Source organism: Felis catus, chromosome B1 (genome assembly GCF_018350175.1).
Source record: "Felis catus isolate Fca126 chromosome B1, F.catus_Fca126_mat1.0, whole genome shotgun sequence".
Taxonomy (NCBI): domain Eukaryota; kingdom Metazoa; phylum Chordata; class Mammalia; order Carnivora; family Felidae; genus Felis; species Felis catus.
The window spans coordinates 123156813-123175448 of record NC_058371.1 but is presented as its reverse complement, the minus strand read 5'-3'; the positions used below and the strand labels follow the sequence as shown (position 1 = coordinate 123175448).

Here is an 18636-nt window from a genome sequence, read left to right as displayed (position 1 = left end):
TCCCCACTGTCCTCCTGCAGAGACCTCTGCTCTCTTGAAGCTCATGCCATCTGGCTATAGCCTTCCTAAATCATGCTGCTGCCATCTGCTGATCTCTTGGCCATTCCTTTTACTCAAAGACAAGCTAGCCCCTGGCTCACACTCCGATTCCTGCTTTTGTCATTGTGCTCTATAATTTCAACATCCATGTGAATGACTCAGCCTATAACCTTCCTCTTAGTTCCTTGACTTCTTAAGTTTTCCTCTCCTCTTTGGCCACCTGATCCCACGGTCATACCCTAGAATTTATAAACGGAACCACCTCTGAAATATAAATTTCAAGTATCTCATTCTTTTACCTCACATGTGCTATTAACCGCACTGAAACACTTATTTGGCCACATCAGAGTCTCTAATAGGCAATGACATGTTGAAGGAAATAACACAATCAGACTAACATATTTTTTCATTGATAATTACAAACTTCATACGGACCTTCATCACTGCCCACAATACTAATTAATTTCTGCATTAGGTTTGCATTCATAATTTTGGACACGACTATTTTACGCCATCTCTTCTCACCTCAAATCTCCTATTTCCCCTGCCCCACCCCTTACCCTCCATTAATGATGTCTCCTCATACTTCATAAATAAAATAGAAATCATTCAATGGAGACTCCACATCTTCCTGACATCAAATCTACCAACCCACCTGTAAGTGGGTTAGTATCTTCACTCCTGTTACAGAGATTCACTTCAGGTGTCTGTCTCTCAGGCTCATCAGCCCACTAAGAGCCCTGGGTCCCATCCCCTCTTGCTTTTCCAAAGGTTTTGTACCTCCAATTATTCTGTCTACTTTGCATCACTGAGAGACCATCCACTTCAGTGTAGAAACAAAAGATATTTTTATTTTATTTTTTCAAAAAAAATTAATGCTTATTTATTTGAGAGAGAGAGAGAGAGCACAAGTGGGGTAGGGACAGAGAGAGAGAGAGAGACACAGACTCTGAAGCAGGCTCTAGGTTCTGAGCTGTCAGCACAGAGCCGAATGCAGGGCTCGAACTCATGAATCGTGAGATCATGAACTTGAGCTGAAGTCAGAGACTTAACCAACTGAGTCACCCAGACACCCCAATTAAAAATATTTTTAAATACCATATCTCCCTTTAAAACATTTTTTAAATGTTTATTTATTTTTGATAGAGTGCACACATGTATTTGCATGCGAGTTGGGGAGGGGCAGAGAAAGGGAGACAGGTTTGAAGAGGCTCCACACTGACAACAGAGAGTCCTCTGTGGGGCTTGAACTCATGAACTGCAATACCATGACCCCAGCCAAAGTCAGATGCTTAAAACTGAGCCACCCAGGCACCCCAAGTCCCATATCTCCCTTATTATGCTATTTTTCCGCTCACCTCCGCAGAAATTCTTTTAAAAACGCACACAAGCAATCACCTGCTAGCCCTTCTTCAAACTCTAAATCTGGCTTCACTTTGGGGCACCTGGGTGGCTCAGTCCAACTTCAGCTTGTGATTTCATGGTTCAGGGGTTTGAGCCCCACCTCCAGCTCTGTGCTGGCAGCTTAGAGCCTGGAGCCTGTTTTGGATTCTGTGTCTCCCTCTCTCTCTGTCCCTCCCCCATTCGTACTCTCTCTTTCAAAAATAAATAAACATTAAAAAAAATTATCTCTGGCTTCACTTCCCAGTATTCCCAAAAATTATGCTTACAGAATTACCCATAATCTTCTCATTGCTAAATCCAATAAATATGATTTTCTTGCCCTCTTGTTTCTTTTTCAGTTTTCTCCATTTGAATACAAGGCATCACCATCCATCCAGTCACTGAAACCAGAAATCTCAGCCTTAATTAGCCTTAATTACTTACACTTAATTCCTCCTTGACTCTCACCTAAATCTAATTCATCAATAAGTGCAGCCTTTTTGCCTCTATACTTGTAATCTTTTTACTCTTCTTCTTCACTACAACCAGCCTGGTGCAAACCACATCATCTCTCACCATCAGCTCTTATTTTTTCACCGGAGCCAAGGTGATCTTTCCGAATTATAAACTGTACTTAAAATGAAATCTCTTGGGGCGCCTGGGTGGCGCAGTCGGTTAAGCGTCCGACTTCAGCCAGGTCATGATCTTGCGGTCCGTGAGTTCGAGCCCCGCGTCCGGCTCTGGGCTGATGGCTCGGAGCCTGGAGCCTGTTTCCGATTCTGTGTCTCCCTCTCTCTCTGCCCCTCCCCCGTTCATGCTCTGTCTCTCTCTGTCCCAAAAATAAATAAAAAACGTTGGAAAAAAAAATTAAAAAAAAAAATGAAATCTCAACTCTGAAACATGACCTGTAAGACCCATCTGATGGGATTATAATGGTAATATTTATGCTTCCCCTCCACTCTACACATTCCATACAAAGGAGAGAAACTTCCCTCTGAAGGAAGAAAATTAAGAAAATACTCCTGTTTTCTCTCAGCAACTGCCCCCTCCACTCTCTTCCTTCCTAAGCCTTCCATCCCCTGAAAGATAGAGCTAAATTATCTCACTGATGAGTTGGGGAAAGGGAACTGAGAATGTGTGGCCAGAGATTTCTTGGGTTCTTTCTCCTCTGCCCTTTAGTAAATAGCCAGCCACTGGAGGGAAAACCCACAGTTCAGCTCTCTTTGGGATGACAGGAGAGTTGGTTTGTTCAGGGCCATGGCAGGGGGAGGAATGCTAGTTTGCCCATTTGGCTCTCCTTGCTCATTAGCACTATCTGTAATATAGCTGCTAATTTGACCTCCAGCTAATCTGACTCCTGAGTCCTGTATCTCACTTGGTTTTAAATTCTGGGATAACACAGAGGGCTTTTATTTATTGGTACCTATTAACACATCAGATTCTACAATATTTGAGTTTTCACTGTCTCTGTGACTTCATTTTTTGCCTCTCTCGTACTGTTATGCTTCAATTATTCTGGTCTTTTTTCATTTCCTAAAACATAGTCACAATTGTCCTGCCTCAGGATCTTTGCACTTGTGGCTCCCCCAGCTCCTCCTCTGGTTTTTTGCATGATCTGCTTCTTATCTGCAGGTCTCAGATTAATTATCTTGTTCAAAGAGTGGCCTTCTCACACAATGTTAGTTACAGAATGTTCCTTCCTCACTGTCATTTTTGTCCGTTTTAGCTCCTTATCTGCTCCTCTCACAGTACTTATCATATGTTTATGTTTTGTTTGTTTATTTAGTTGCTTTTTGTCCTTCTCACTCAAATGGATTCAACGAGGAAACAAGTCTTCATTGTGAACCGCTATATACCCAAGTCTCAGCTCACAGTAGGCTAGTAATCACTGTTTGTTGAATAAATGAATGACTACGTGAAAACAGTAACTTAGAATTAATATCTGACTTGTTGAACTGATAATTACAAAGTGTTAATTCCAGTAGATTTCCATGTGAATTTTTCATATTCCTATAATTGTTTCATTCCCAGAAAACTGGGAATAGGTATGTTTATCATAAAAATTGGATTTCAAAAGTGCAAATGCCTTAGAGAGATGATTATGTCAAGAATACAGGAGTCAATCAATGATGTTTACTGAGAGCTTACACATATTGAACAATTACTAGGTTCTAGGAAGGAAAGAAAAACATTAAAAAGTGGATCTGGATAGTGGATTGGGAAAGACAAAAACCCATGAAATGATGAAAGCATACATATATAGTAAAAAGTCAGAAAAAAAGTATAGAAAAAGTCAGATTAGAGAACTATTAATAAATTATCAAGGATACTCGTATATGTAATATCACATATGTGTCACCTGTACACATAGGTTTTAACTAATTTTCATACATTTGGTATAGCAAAGTAAGTTTAATATTAACTAGTCAGGTAAGTGGAATAATGCCCCACCCCCACCTCCAAAATGTGCATATCTAAGTCCCTAGAGCCTGTGGATACGTTATTTTACATGGCAAATGGGACTTTGTAGGTGTGACTGAATTAAGGATTAGGAGATAAGAAGATTACCCTGGATTGTCCTAGTGGGGCCCAATATAATCACAAGAGTCCTGGCAAGGGAAAGAAAGAGTCAGAAGAGGAGGAGAAGATGTGATTGCTGGCTGGAAGGAGCACACAAGCCAAGGAATGTGGGCAGACTCTAGAAGCTACAAAAGGCGAAGAAACAGATCTTTCTCTAAAGCCTTCAGAAAGGAATGCAGCCCCCTTGATATCCAGATTTTAGCCCAGTGAGCTCCATTTTAGACTTCTGATCTCCAGAACTATAACATGGTAAATCTGTGTTGTTTTCAGTCAATAAGTTTGTGGTAATTTGTTATAGCAGCCATAGGAAACAAATACATTAAGCAAAAACTATATTCAGTCTTTAATACTTCAGAATCTTGCAGCCCCTCAGGGTCATCACTATAAGAATCAATTATTAGTGAACTGTAGGTAAATAGACATGCTGATTAATGAGGCTTTTCTATTAGAAAGTCTGAATGAGCCAGTTTTTATTATAGAAGCTTTATAAGTACTAAGAACTGCTTAATCAGGGTTGGATGAGATTAAATTAGGATATGTCTCCTTAAGGAAGTCTTTAAGTGATTTTTAAAGTGTTAGAAGAGGACCCCTGAAAAGGAAATGATGGAGATTATGAGAGATCTGGAAAAATCCAGAGGAAATAGGCAGTCACTGGTGACTTGAGCTACATAGAAGTATATGGAGGAAGGATAATGTAATGAAAACTCCTCTTTTGAATTACTTTATTTTTATTTAAAAGGCCACTCTCAAAGGGGGCCTGGGTAGCTCACTCAGTTGAGTGTCAGACTCTTGATTTCAGCTCAGGTCACGATCTTACAGTTTCATGAGTTCGAGCCCCACATCAGGCTCTGTGTTGACAGTGAGGAGCCTACTTGAGATTTCCCCCCCTCTATGCCCCTTCCTAGCTCACACTCTCTCTCTCTCAAAATAAATAAATAAACTTGGGCGGGGGGGGAGAAAGGCCACTCTCAAAACGCTTATAGATGTTTCACAAGAGGAAAGGATGATTACAAGCCTTGGGTATAGATTATTAGATTAGCTTCAGTTAACTCTGAAAAGAAAACTATTCCTAGGTAGAAACTAAATCAGACAGGTAACTTTGCCAGTATAGAGAGGTAGGTAAGATAAGATATAGGTGTTTCTTTCTTGTGCAGTGTCATAGTGGAAGTGAAGTTAGGGGTAATGAAACAGGTTGACATTCGGCAGTGTGATGAAATGAAAGGGATGTGGACTTTGAAATCAAACAGACCAGGTTCAGATTCTGGCTCTATCTTTTTTTTGGTCATGTGACATTAGGTAAATTAATCAAACTATTTTGTTTCTCCATTTCCTTATTTGTAAAACACCTAACTCATGTGGCTAGTACTGGAAGTTAGTATTACATGAGAGTTCTTGACACATAAATAATCCCAAGAGCATCAAAACTAATTTCAATTACTTCCCACTTTTGCCTTAGGCCAGTTCAGGGTCAGAGGAAAGGACTGTTGTAAGGCTTAGAGGATTTCTCTACCAAGTCGGTGAAGATGTGTATATGTGGGCAGGTGGGGTAGAGAGTCAGATAATTTTAGGTAGTAGAGCTAAGTGCCTCTATCAGAACCAAGCATCATGAAAAATATATTCCTTAAATTTGAAAGGCAGTTCATGCTTTTTTCCCTCGACAAACATAATTCACAGTTTTTACAAAGATGAATTGAGAGTCAGAGACAAAGTGAATTGCCCCCACCCAAGACAAAATTAACTGCCACAGACAGAAGTCTTTAAAGGTAGAATGGGCCTCAACATTCTTGTGTCCTGAACTTTCTTTCTTTCTATGGCATTGTACTCAACCATAAGTTCTCTTGGTGTTCTGAAGTCACCTATTTTTTTTTTTTACTTTGGCACAATTTTCTCATTATTATGCAATGTGGAACATACAATGAAGTGAGTAGACTTGGTAAAGAACCTGTAAACTGAGAACTCATCTTTCTCTAAGCTGACATCTTGCTAATGAACTCTTTAAGGACTGACTTAAATTCAAAGTTTAGAGATGAAAAGGAATGAAAATTTACCCATACTTATCCAATGGTCTAAAAACATAGAATTATAATAAATCATTGCATATTATGATTTCGAATCCTAGATGCATAGCAAGTTCCTAACTCTCTTTTTAATGCAATAGAATGGCAAAGCCAATTGAGATTAAAATACTAAATATCATTTCAAATAACTGAGCCTATATCCTAATCAAAAGTAGTTGTGTTAAATTCACAAATAAAATATTATAGTAATGCAGGGATTTTGTCTTTTATATTTGTAAATTTCAGAGAAACAGGGACAAAAATACTTTAAATACTTTAAAGACAATGAATAAAAAGACAAATAAAGATATTTTACAATATAGTATTATTTTTTAATCTGATGAGGTCACAAAAAATATAAGGTATTTTCCCTCAATACATTTATTTCCATATTATTGCAGTGTGGATTCGAACCAGAGAGGCTTAGATCTTATTTCTGCTTTATTTACTAGTTATAGATCCTAAGTTAAATCATTTAACCTCTCTGAACATGTTTCACTATCTGTAAAGCTGAGATAATAATACCTCACTCATAGTGCTGCTATATTATTTAAAATAAGCAATACTACACAATACCTTATCAGTCACGAAGCCAATACCATTTCCTTAGTAAATTTCTCAGGACTATCCATTACTCTCTATCCCCACTGCTTCTATTTTAGTTCAGCTCACACCTAGAATATGATAATGGTCTCCAGCCTCCAGTGTAGACCTCATTCTTAGCCACTTTTCACTTTGCAACTACTAAAATATAAATTTAACTATGACATTTTCAAACTTCAAACCTCCAAACCCTTCAATAACTCCCTGCTACCCTCAGGATAATATCTAATACCTTACCTCAGCCATCACAGCCTTACAAGATTTGATCCCTCTTACTTGTCCACTTTTGTTCCATGACTTCTCCCTTTCCCCAAATCTGTGTACACCTCACCCTAACCATTAATGGCTTACAGATTATTTAAAAAGATTCAGGCTCTTGTCTCCAGGCCCATACATATATAGCTTTCTGTTTCGTTGACTTTTATTCATCTTTCAGGTCTCTGCTGAGATGACATCTTTTCGAGGAGGCTTTCCATGATAGGGTTAAATGTCCTACCTATATTCTTCCACACTACCCATCTTGGTAGGTATAGCACTGTATTTTAACTATTTCCTTGTCTGTCTCTGTGCTCTTTGAGGGCCAAAACTGTGTCCTAGTCATACTTGTATACCAGTTCCTAGGTAGACTGGCACTTGCCCTCAACAAATACTGCTTTCTTTAATCTATTACTTCTTTTCCTGCCCCTATACTGTTTTCATCATGTCATTCTATTTCTAAGAAACTTTCAGTGACTCTCTATTTCCTACCTTATCAAGTTTAAATTCCTTGCTTGGCATTTTTAACCCCCCACAACGTGCCCCTCATACTAAATTTCCAATCTTATTTCTAACTATGCCCTAATATGTACCCTTTTATATATGACATATCTTACCTCATGCTGTTTCTCTCTCTTGGAATAGATACCTTTCTTCCCAACATCTCTCCACAAAAAAATTCTATCCACCCATATCCTCTTCTTATGAAGCCATCTTTGACTAATTTTTTTTTAAATGTTACCACTCACAGACTTAGAGGATTTTCTAAATAGGAGAGACTTTAACAGGCTACTCCCTACTTTTGTTCCACATGATAAGCACCTATAGTTATCTCTTAATAGTACTGAACACAGTGCTGAACTCAGAACAGATGATTTTGGAGTGCTTTGTCCCATTTAAAAAAAATGGGCACCTGGGTGGCTCAGTCGGTTAAGCATCTGACTTAGGCTCAGGTCACGATCTCACAGCCCGTGAGTTCAAGCCTTGCATGGGGCTCTGTGCTGACAGCTCTGAGCCTGGAGCCTGTTTTGGATTCTGTGTCTCCCTCTCTGTCTCTACCCCTCCCCCACTTGTGCTCTGTCTCTCTCTAAAAAATAAAAAAAAAGAAATAAAAGAAATGTATTCAATCTGAGGCTATAGTTGCAATATGTAGATATTAGTCAGTTTGAGGTGATAGACTATGAAAAAAGAAAATTTTAATTTCATAATATTTAGAAAACAGTTAACCTATTAAGTAAATGAAAGATGTGTGTGGGCTGCGGGTGGGGAGGGGGGGTAGGGTTATAATGAGCCAGGGGCTGAGACATTTCTGTTGTTCAACCTAGACCAGCCTAAACTCATAGAGATATTTCGAAAATAGTTTAGAGGTGCCTGGGTGGCTCAGTGGGTTAAGCATCAGACTTCAGCTCAGGTCACGATCTCACGGTTTGGTTCATGGGTTTGAGCCCACATCTGGCTCTGTGCTGACAGCTCAGAGCCTGGGGCCTGCTTCAGATTCTGTGTCTCCCTCTCTCTCTGCCCGTCCCTCACCCTCTCTCTACAAAATAAACATTATAAAAAAATAAAGAGTTTAGGTAGAAGACTGTTCACTGCCAACTCATTTTTTATCACTGTAAAGTTCAGTTAACTACTCCAGTGAGATTCCCTTAAATGATATTCAGAATGTCATGGTAAAGAAGAGGCAATCATTTCCCTATTATTCTTTTAAAGAACATTCTCTTTTCTCTTGACTTCCTCTTGCTCTGCCCTTCCCAGTACAGTTCCTTTAAAGAATTTAAATCACTTTTAACCTCTTTAAGGATATACACATCAATGAGGTAAGTCATGTTATAAACCTTGCCAAAATGTACTGCTTCTGAGCCTTTCTAATAAGCATTTTCTTTGATCTTTCTCCACCCACTCCCAATAGCTATCTGGCTAATCATAAACCAATTTTCAAAAATAACTTGATAGACAAATAAGTCTGTGATACTTAATATATTTTTTAGATAGAATTTGAAAACCTTTGCTTTGTGCCAGAATTTCCTCCTTTATTTTGCAGCAGGCCTAATGAAATCTTGACTATTTTCTAACCCGGAGCATGGACACTAGTAGCTTTATTTCTGGAAAACTCTTGACATCAGGTGACTATTTTCTAGCTGTTTATGTAATCAGTGACTAGAGGTATCCTCAAAGCAATTCTTCTAATACGTAAGGTTTTTTAAAAAGTTTATTGATTTTGAACAAGAGACATTGTGAGTGGAGGAGAGACAGAGAGAGGGGGAGAATCCCAAGCAAGTTCTGTACTGTCAGGGCAGAGCCCAACATAGGGCTGAAACTCACAAAACTGTGAGATCATGACCCGAGCCAAAACCAAGAGTTGGCCGCTTACCTGACTGAGGCACCCAGGCACCCCTAATGTGTAAGCTTTTTGAGGGCAGGGGCCATTGTTTATTTTTTATCCCTAGTGCCGAGTATCATAGTAGGCACTCAGTAAATTTCTATTAGTCAATAGAGAAGAAACTAATACAAAGACCAGTAACCACCTAGCAGAAGACTCATAGTTCAGGATAGAAACAACACAGATAGCAGGCATTGTCATCATCATCAATTATAAATATTTATTGAATAACTAATTTTACTTGGTAAAGCGCTAGAATATATCAAATGAATATTAACACTATTCTTTCTCTCTTTCAGGATAAAAACTCTGAGAGAATGAAGACTGATTCATACAAAAAATTTTTATTGAGCACTTGCTGTGTACTAGCATTGTACTGGCCCTGGGGATACAAGGGCAAATAAGGCAGACAAAAATCCCTGCCTTTAGGGAGCTTAAATTTAAATGGGGGTGCATACCAATAAGCAAAATATATATTATTTTAGAGGTAAGTGCTAAGGAAAAAATTAGTATGGAATTCAGGATATAAAGTGGGAATGTTGAAATTTTAGATAAAATGGCTAGGAATCCCGCATGCAGGTAACTTTTGAATAAAAAGATGAAGAGAAAAAGGTCATATTCCTATAATAGGAGAAGAAAGGTGAGGTGAGGAGAACTAGTGTTCAGTGTGAAAAGGTAGGTGTTACATTGGTCCACTTCTGCATGTAGCATTAAGTATTGGGTCTCACTACCGATATAGCAGTGCTTTGGGCCTCACTGTATGCAGTCTGCCTAGACAGCCCTGTAATTTTAATTGGTAGGAGTGCTGAGGGGATGGTTTATGGATTCAAGCAGAACCAAAAAAAGCACTTAAAGTAGTGTCAGGTAGGAGGTCACAAAGCTGCTGAAGCAGCGTTTGCTAGTTTCAATTTGTATATCCTAATGAAAGATAGAAAATGCTCTTAGAAATTACTGTAATGTATAAGAAAAGGAAGTAGCAGGAAAACTGAAGCAAGTAAATTTGAGAATCTGGGAGAGATTAATGAATAAGAAAAGAGAAAGACAAAAAATGAAGAGCAGCAATACAAAGACCCCACGGTGATCTGGAGAGGTTCAAAATGAATGTGAAACATGGTGTGTGTCTCCAAAATGAATAGGGAATATGGCAGGGGTGTGTGTATGTGTGTAGCTTGCATTGGTGTGTTATGGATTGAGTCCTGTCCCCTGCAAATTTGTATGTTTGAGACCTGACACCTAGTAACTCAAAGTTTAACCTTATTTGGAAATAGGGTCATTGCAGATTTAATTAAAGATGAGGTCACACCAGAGTGGTTGGGCCTCCAATCTGCCATGACTGGCGTCCTATAAAAAAGGAACATTTGAACAGACCTGCCATGAAGATTGTGGAGCTATGCCACCCCAAGCCAACGACCTATAGAAGCTAAGAGAGGCCTGGAAGAGATCCTTCATTAAGTGCCTTCAGAGGGAGCATGGCCCCACCAACACTTTAATTTCAGACTTCTGGCCTCTAGAACTGTGGGACCTTCAATTTCTATTCTAAGCCACACAGTTTGTGACACTTAGTTACAGCAGCGGTAAGAAACTAATTCGGCGTGTAAGATTATTTTAAGGCAAACACCAAGAGCACTCTTTTATCACAGAAAGGGAAAGGGTGCAGAAGAGTGATGTGCCTGATTGTCTTTATGCATCAGAAAAGCCCAATAGCTTGGATATCTGTAGTTCAGTTGTATTTTCTTGTTTTACCAAACCTCTCTCTTTTTAATTATCGTGTTTCATTTTTGTTTTAGAAAACTCACATAAAATCTGCTCTCTACTTAACGAATTACAAGGCGCTTCTGACTTGTGTGCTTGTATGGAATAAACGGAAACTGATCTGGCTGTGGGCGGGGGAGCGGGGCGGGGGGGCGGCCCGGATTAAGAGAGAGAAAGCGCCTTTTTCTCAACATTGAATTGAGAGAATAAAAGTTGAAAGGGAAAAGCAAGCCCGATTCAGCTATGCAGCATCTCACTTCCACAGGTTGTACTGCTGTGGCCCTCTCCCCTGCAGGAGTGCGGGTGCTGCTGTCTGGGGAGAGCAAGCTGATTCCTTACCACGATTACGAGGGGTCTGGGCAGGACCAGAGTGGGGAGAAAAAGAACCTTTCCTGCAGCCTCCTCCCTCCCGGCAGAAGAACCAAAAACCTGGCGCCTTGCGCGCATGCCCAGTCGGGAGGGCGCCGTCCAAAGAGCGCGCCCCTGCTCAGGCTTTTCCCGCAGCTGTTGGGGGCTGGGGGGGGGGGGGGGGGGCGGTGCCGGGAACCCGCAGCGGCCCGGCGGCCGGGGGAAACTCTGGCCGGCCGACTGGGCGGGGCCGCCGCTAACTCAGCTAGACTTTTATTTTCCTGCCTGGTAACCATGTTCCCGCCACCGTCCCAGGGAGAGGGGTGTGCCCTCGCGGTAGGGTGGAGCCTGAGGGCACCCGTTAAAAGGCTGTCGAGGCGTCTCGGGGGAATGGAAGGCCGCGCTAATGTCGGAAGAACAGCTGACTCCCTGAAGGAAATCCTGGGGCGGTCACTGTTCTCGACTGCCCAGACCTCTCTGTTTTTAAACTAGCCACAGCCAAGACAGCCCTAACTGTCCCACCGTTACGCCTGCCAACATTAAGCGCCCTCCCAGCGACCACCTCCCTGCTCTGTGCTCAGCGGGCCCACAGGCTGCTCGGAAAACGGGCGTCCTCAGGTATCTGTCTCTCAGAGGTGCTGGCCTTATCGCCTATGCGACCATTACAGCTTCATTTCAATGTGCCCGCTCTGCTTCTCGACCACCCTCCCGGGTCTGAGGCGGTCCAGCGTCTCCGGGAAATTCCCGCCTGTGCAACCGGGTTGTCCCGTAAAGAACATGGGTCGGTTTTCCGGGTGTGGATTGGCGGGGTCGGAGAGCAAGCCGGGCGGGGCAGGCCAGATGGTAGCGCTCGGGACTCCGTATCCCCTTGCCTTGCCTTCTCCCGGCCCACCCACCGCACCGCAGGCGGTCGCCATCAAGCTCCTCCGCGGCGGCTGCAGCTGGTCCGCAAACACGCCCACCCGCACGCTCAGAATCACTTGCCTCTGGAGTGGAGGAAAAAAAAAAAAAAAGAGGGAGGTATTGAGCATGCTCGGCGGGGAGGGCGGGGCGCTCCCGGGCCGCGAGTCAGGGCAGGCGCTCCTCAAGTCGGCTCGGCGTCTCCGCCGCCCGCCCGCTCGGAGCCGCGCCCGCCGCAGGCTGCGCCCGCCCGCCCCGCCCCGCCCCGCCCCGCCCCCCGCCGCTCGTCCCCGCCGCGGCCGCGCCGCCTGCAGCAGCAGCAGCAGCAGCAGCTGCTCCTCCCCGGCGGCCGCCCCCCGCGGGTCCCTCCCTGGCTGCGGGAGAGACAGAGGTAGAGGGAGGACACAGCGCCGCGCCGCCCGCACCGGAGACCTTCGCCTCGCCCTGCTGGCTCCTCACCCTCTGGGAGGAACATGGGTAAGTCATCCTTCCTCCCCCGTCATCGCCTGACATTTTTCTCTTTCTCGGCGTGTTGCAGGGTGGGAAGCCTTCCTCGCGCAAAGTTGCCAGATTTCTCAAATCCACGGGTGTAATACAGTGGCTCTCCCTCCGGGGAGAGTCGGCGCACGCGGAACGCACGCCGGTCCCCGGGCTGGGAGGGTCCCGAGCGCGGGGTGGGGTCGGGCCGCGGCTCTCGGGCACCTCGCTGCCTCGCCTCCCCTCCTCCATTCTTCCTGCCCGAGCGGGTGCCCGGGCACCGCGGAGCCTGCCTCGCGGGCTAGCCTCCTCTGCCTGCCCCATCCCCGTTTCTCCGGAGGCCGCCCGCTTCCTTTCCTCGGCGTCTGCTGGGCTGGAGGCTCGGTCGGACCGCCAGAGAGACCACTTCGCCTAACTTCCCTGTCAGGGCGACCTTTCCCCATCTTGGGGACTGTTCATCCCGAGGCGGGGAAGTGCGAGCAAGTAGTTTGTCAGGGCGATTGTACAACGTGCACGGAAATTATTTTTGATGGGGGAGAGCGGACAGCCTCATGGGTTGAAAGGATGACTTGTCAGAGGCCACGAGGACCGTGAGGAAGGATGCATAGAGCCGCTAGCTGTTGAATTAGTGTTGGGTGACTACAGTGTGCAATATTCCTGTGCTCAGCCCATTTTCTTGGTTCCTTCGCCTGTCTACTGTAGGAGGAAACGCACCCTGTAACATGTTACCGAACTTACGTGTTAGTTATTCGTTCCCAGCTTAGCCTGCCTACATCTACATAATCTGATTTTAGTTCCTTTGTATGTCTGGTTAATCTCAAGAGATTGTTTTGGATGAGATATTTAAAAGCAAATATATTTTCTAAAACTGCATGTAATTTATCTTAAAATTTTTTCATAACATATTGCTTAAATACTAAGTTCCGTAATTACAAAAACGTCTGATTAATTCTGCAATTATTTTTTTTAATAGTAGCATTTCGGAATAGCATACTGCTGCATGTTCCCAGTTTGCTTCCACTGTTATCACAGTTTCCTCTTTTTAAAATTTGCTCCATTGGCATCTGTCAACTCGGATTCTCCTACCCCTTCCGTGCAGGTTATTTTAAGCCTAAAATGAGTGTGGTTCTTTGATCTGTCAATACAGTGCTCAACACAACTAGAGTTAGGTCGTGGCAACTCAGAATCTTCAAGGAAGTATCTAAATCTAGAAATGGTGTCGATGGAGCTTACTGGGAAAGCAAATGCTCCAAGCTCTGTTTCAGACTTTTGAGGCTAGTGTTGCAGGAGGTGATATGAATGAAAAATGAATCGGGCCCTGAATTTTATTTTCAGTTCAGTTTTTCTCCCCCTTTTGATGTGCTATTGACATGGTGAACAAATTTATGTAGAAATGGGTGGCTCATATGTACTTAGCTTTTCTCTAGGAGTACAAATTTACATAAATATTAATTCAGATTATCAGACACATTGTGAATTTTCCTTGAACATTCAAAAATTTACTCCTAATTGTAGGTCACAAGTTTCTCCTGTAAAATACATTTGCCCATGTTTCAAGGTGAGCTACAAAATCCATTTAAATAAAATTTTAACTTCCATGTTGAGTAAGAATCTTTTCAGTAGAAAAAATTCAGTTATGTTGCAATACTTACGAATAAAAATACTTAAAACAAAATTATTTACTTAAAAATAATTAATCTTCAAAATCTTGAATGTTATTGCTTGATTTCAAAGAATGGCCAGATAGAAACCTCTTATTTGGAACCTCTCAGATACTCTTTGATTAAATCAGTCTCCCATAGCACTCTGTACCTTGTTGGAGGCTTTTTAGTACTTACATAATCTGCCTTATAATGGAGTTGTTTGTGTGTGTGTGTGTGGTTACCATTTAGTCATGAGTTCCAAAAGATGAAAATTATGTCTTATTGATTTTTGTGTATCCCCCCACCCCTCCGTGCTTGCCACATAGTAGATATTCAATAAATCTTTGGTGAATTCATTGTTGAACTTAAAACCTACCTATTATTTTCAGTTTGTGAACCTGAAAGTATGGGCTGTGAACAAACATTCAAGTTGGTAGACTGTCATGGAGGCTTGGAGGAAATGGGAACAGAGAAGTATAATTTTACTATGACTACTCTTCTCTCACTAAAAAAAAACAAAGAAAAGAAAAAGAAAGTTGGGTCTTCTCAGAGCTAAAGGTTTTGGAATAGCCTCCAGGCTAGCCATTTCCTTCTGCACTGCTGTTTTCAATGGTAAGGTGGTTTATCGGATGATCACTAGATACATATAATAATGTAAAATTGAAACCGTGGAAAGCAATTTCATATTCTGAACCAAGGAAGTCATAACAATTCGTGTATACATAAAAGGTATCTTGATTAATGGTAGGAAAAAAATCACTTTTTAAGGCCGTCTCAAGAAATAAATAAGGTGATTTAAAAAAAAAATTTTAATGTTTGTTTTTGAGAAAGAAACAGAGTGCAAGTGGGGGAGGGGCAGAGGGCAAGGGAGACACAGAATCTGAAGCAGGCTCCGGGCTCTGAGCTGTCAGCACAGAGCCCGATGTGGGGTTTGAACTCACAAACTGCGAGATCATGACCTTAGCTGAAGTTGGATGCTTAACCGACTGAGCCATCCAAGGCGCTCCATAAATAAGGTGATTTTTAATAATTTCATGGCAGTGATTTTTCCCTGTAAGAAAGTGAAAGAAACTTCCTATATAATGTCATGGGTGATGGCTAAATTATTTAATGTATATATTTTATTATAAATTCAACATGTACTTAATATTTATTGAATATCAACCACGTACACTGTACTGTGGGAGGAAAGAGAGGAATAAGACATTCATATTTCAAGCTGCATATAATATTAACAAGAATGAGATGGTACATACACAGCTATAACAGAAATAAAGTATAAGTGATATAAAATAACTTTACATTTACATGTATTGTAGATTCAGGGCATGGAGAAAAGGTTTTAGAAAAATGATGTTATTTGAAACAAAAAAAGTTGGTTAAGCTTCTGAAAGGTAAAAATGAATGGAGACGGTTAATCAGGCTGGGGGTTGGGAGGAGAGAAATGGCATAAGTGAAGTTAGAGAGGGAACACTCAAGGAGTTTCAGGATATGGTTAAATAACCATGTTTGGTTGGAGCAAAAGGTAAGGTAAGAGTGTGTGTCACCTTCCTCAGTACTAATAGGTAAAGACCAGATAATGGAGGACCTTAAATGACAAGTTGAAAAAGTTTTTGGACTTTGACTTGTCTATTGAGGGACTGTGAAATGTTTTTCTGTAGTTAAGTGACGGATCAAGTCTGTGGTTTAGGAAAATTAATCTGTCAATTGAGTCAAGGATGAATTAGATCAAAAAATAGAGAACACTTCAGAGGGTGGTTGTTGCAGTGTGGGTGAAAATATTTACTGGTCTGAACTTGGCTGTGGCAATGGGAAGAGAATACTGCAAATAAAGAACAGAATTTCCTTGCTAACCTATTGAATATGGAATTGAGAAAGGAGTCATACATTGTCACCTGGGCAATAGAGAGATGTAAAATTATTAATATATATTTAATCCACTGGAAGAGGAAATGTGAATCGTTAGTTTTGGACCTGGTGAATTGGACCGTTTAGTTTGCCATTTAGATTCTCTGTTCATTGATGACAGGGATTCTTATAATAGGTTTTGAATACATTTCTAACACTAGTGTCTGACACATAGTAGCCATGCAGTAACCATTTGTTGACTGACTGAAACTAGGTAAAAAAAAAATATTTAACAAACAGTTATTTTAACTCTTAAGAGAGGATTTTGAACTAGAGATCTGGAAGTTACCCATAAATCTCCTGAGATGATATTTCAAGTTAGGTAGGAGGCTGAGAGACAACAGAGAGAAAGAAAAAATTTGTCCAAAGTAAGAATCTTGAAGAATGACCCATTGTTAGGGAAGTGGAATGGAATGATTTGACACTGGAAGGGACGTAGGAGTGAAAGACTAGAATCTGCATGTGGTTGGTTTCATGAAAGAATGGTCAATAATGTCTTTTGCTTCAGACCAGTGATAAGGACTGAGAAAAGGATCTTTGTTGATGTAGTTTGCTTAGGATATTACTCAGTATATTTTCTAAAAAGCAGCTTTAAGAGGTATGCTAGAAATGGAGGTCAGTTGTAGAGGCTAACTGGATAATGAGGAAGTGGAACTAAGAATTCCAATGTATTCATGCTATATCCCTTGACCTATTTAAAGATCTGTAAGTAAGCATAGGTTTTTAAAAACATTTTTAAAATGTTGCACTTTACATGGAATGACACATGCTATTTTCTTGCCTGAGAATAATTTGTTATCTCACCATAGTGCTTCAAAATTTCTTTGACATTCCATTTTTTATGTCATTGTGTCTTAGTACAGTATGCTTTTTATGTTTGCAATATCTGTCATACAGAGTGAGCTTAGAAATGGTTTTATAATTTCACATGACATTTTACATAAAGTGTACTCTTCACTGATGAATGGTTTTATCACTTTTTATTTACTATTAGTCTTTGTGAATTTTGGATTTCTCTAGTTGTATGTATGCCTCTAATTATACTCTTAATTCCTGGAGTTTTGTTTTTCTCTATAAATTTGTGTTAGCTTTAGATGTAAGTCTTTTTTTTTTTTTCTCTTGTATTTCTAAGTCCAGGAATGGTTTCATAGATAAATAGTAAAAAATAGTACTTTTACTTGTTCTTTGCAAAGTAGAGTGATAAAAATCTTTGTAAACTGATAATCACTAAAATTTATTATTTTAAAAGAGATTGACTAGTTCAATAATTTTTCTTATGTTGCCGTTATATCTATGTTGTATATGTCTTTTTTTTTTTTTTTTTTTTACTTATAGGAGAATTGAAATCATTAACTTTGGTAGAGTCATAGTCTATCTAGTACTGTGATTTGGGAGGTTTTAATAACCCTAATTCATTTTGTGAACTGTAGATTTTAACTTTCACAGTGGAATGTTGGAGCTTCTAGCTGCCTTTGGGGAAGAGTATGGTTTTCCTCTTCAGAGATTCCAAGTCACCTGAATTTGAACTTGGCAATTCTGGTGTTATTGGTGGCACCAACAACAGCTATAAGAATGACTTAAATTTTTTAATCCTTGCTCATAAACATCAGGAAGAGTGGAGAAGGAAGATCCACTCCTTTGGGAACTTCATGTTAATTTTAGATAATCATGTTCAGATAACACTTAATTTAAAATATTTTCCTAGGCATTTAACTTGGCAAATAGTTCTTTCTTGTGGAGAGAGGAGGTATAATAAATGAAGATACCAGAATAGGTTATAAAGTCTATTTTGGTTATAAAATCCTATGATTCTGTGAAACTGAACTTTAAAATGTACTCAGTATCATTGATGTCTTAAATATGCCATAAACATACTTATATAATTCATTTTTCTTTGGAGTAATGTCGACTTGAGGTAGCACTTCAGGGTTTGAACCAACCTGTTAGCTTTGTCTAACCAGACAGCCTTAAATACCATTACTCATACTGGCTAAGATATGGATTCAAATTGCAGAGTAATGTCATTCTCTCAGTACATCCATTTATACAACTTTTGTTGCTAGAAGCATTCCAGGCATTAAAAGTGAGAATTAGGATAGTGATAAATGGAAGTAAATTGAGCTGCTAGTTATGATTGGCTATGCTTACAAACTCCAAAGTCCTTCTAACTTTTTGTACAGAAAATTAATTTTGTCTTTATGAGCTATGTATCTGGCCTCTTCTCTAAAAGCTGTTTTTGCTTAATTTTGTCCATATTTATGATTTTAATTACTATGTGTATGTTGTTAGTGCCTGTGTGTGTGTGTGTGTG

The 18636-nt window shown here is 40.7% G+C and overlaps 1 protein-coding gene across 3 annotated transcripts in view; it reads left to right on the top strand.

Annotated features, from left to right (window-relative positions):
* The first annotated feature begins 12577 nt into the window (after positions 1 to 12577).
* The window catches only part of RAP1GDS1 (Rap1 GTPase-GDP dissociation stimulator 1), a 177548-nt gene continuing 171489 nt past the window's right edge, over positions 12578 to 18636 (top strand). Inside the window, exon 1 of one of the 3 annotated variants that reach the window (XM_023252920.2) lies at positions 12578 to 12774. In XM_023252920.2, coding sequence (XP_023108688.1) covers positions 12771 to 12774 — 4 coding nt within the window. In that variant the 5' untranslated portion in view covers positions 12578 to 12770. The remainder of the gene's footprint in view (positions 12775 to 18636) is intronic. The other 2 variants (XM_023252919.2, XM_023252921.2) reach the window with 2 other exon arrangements.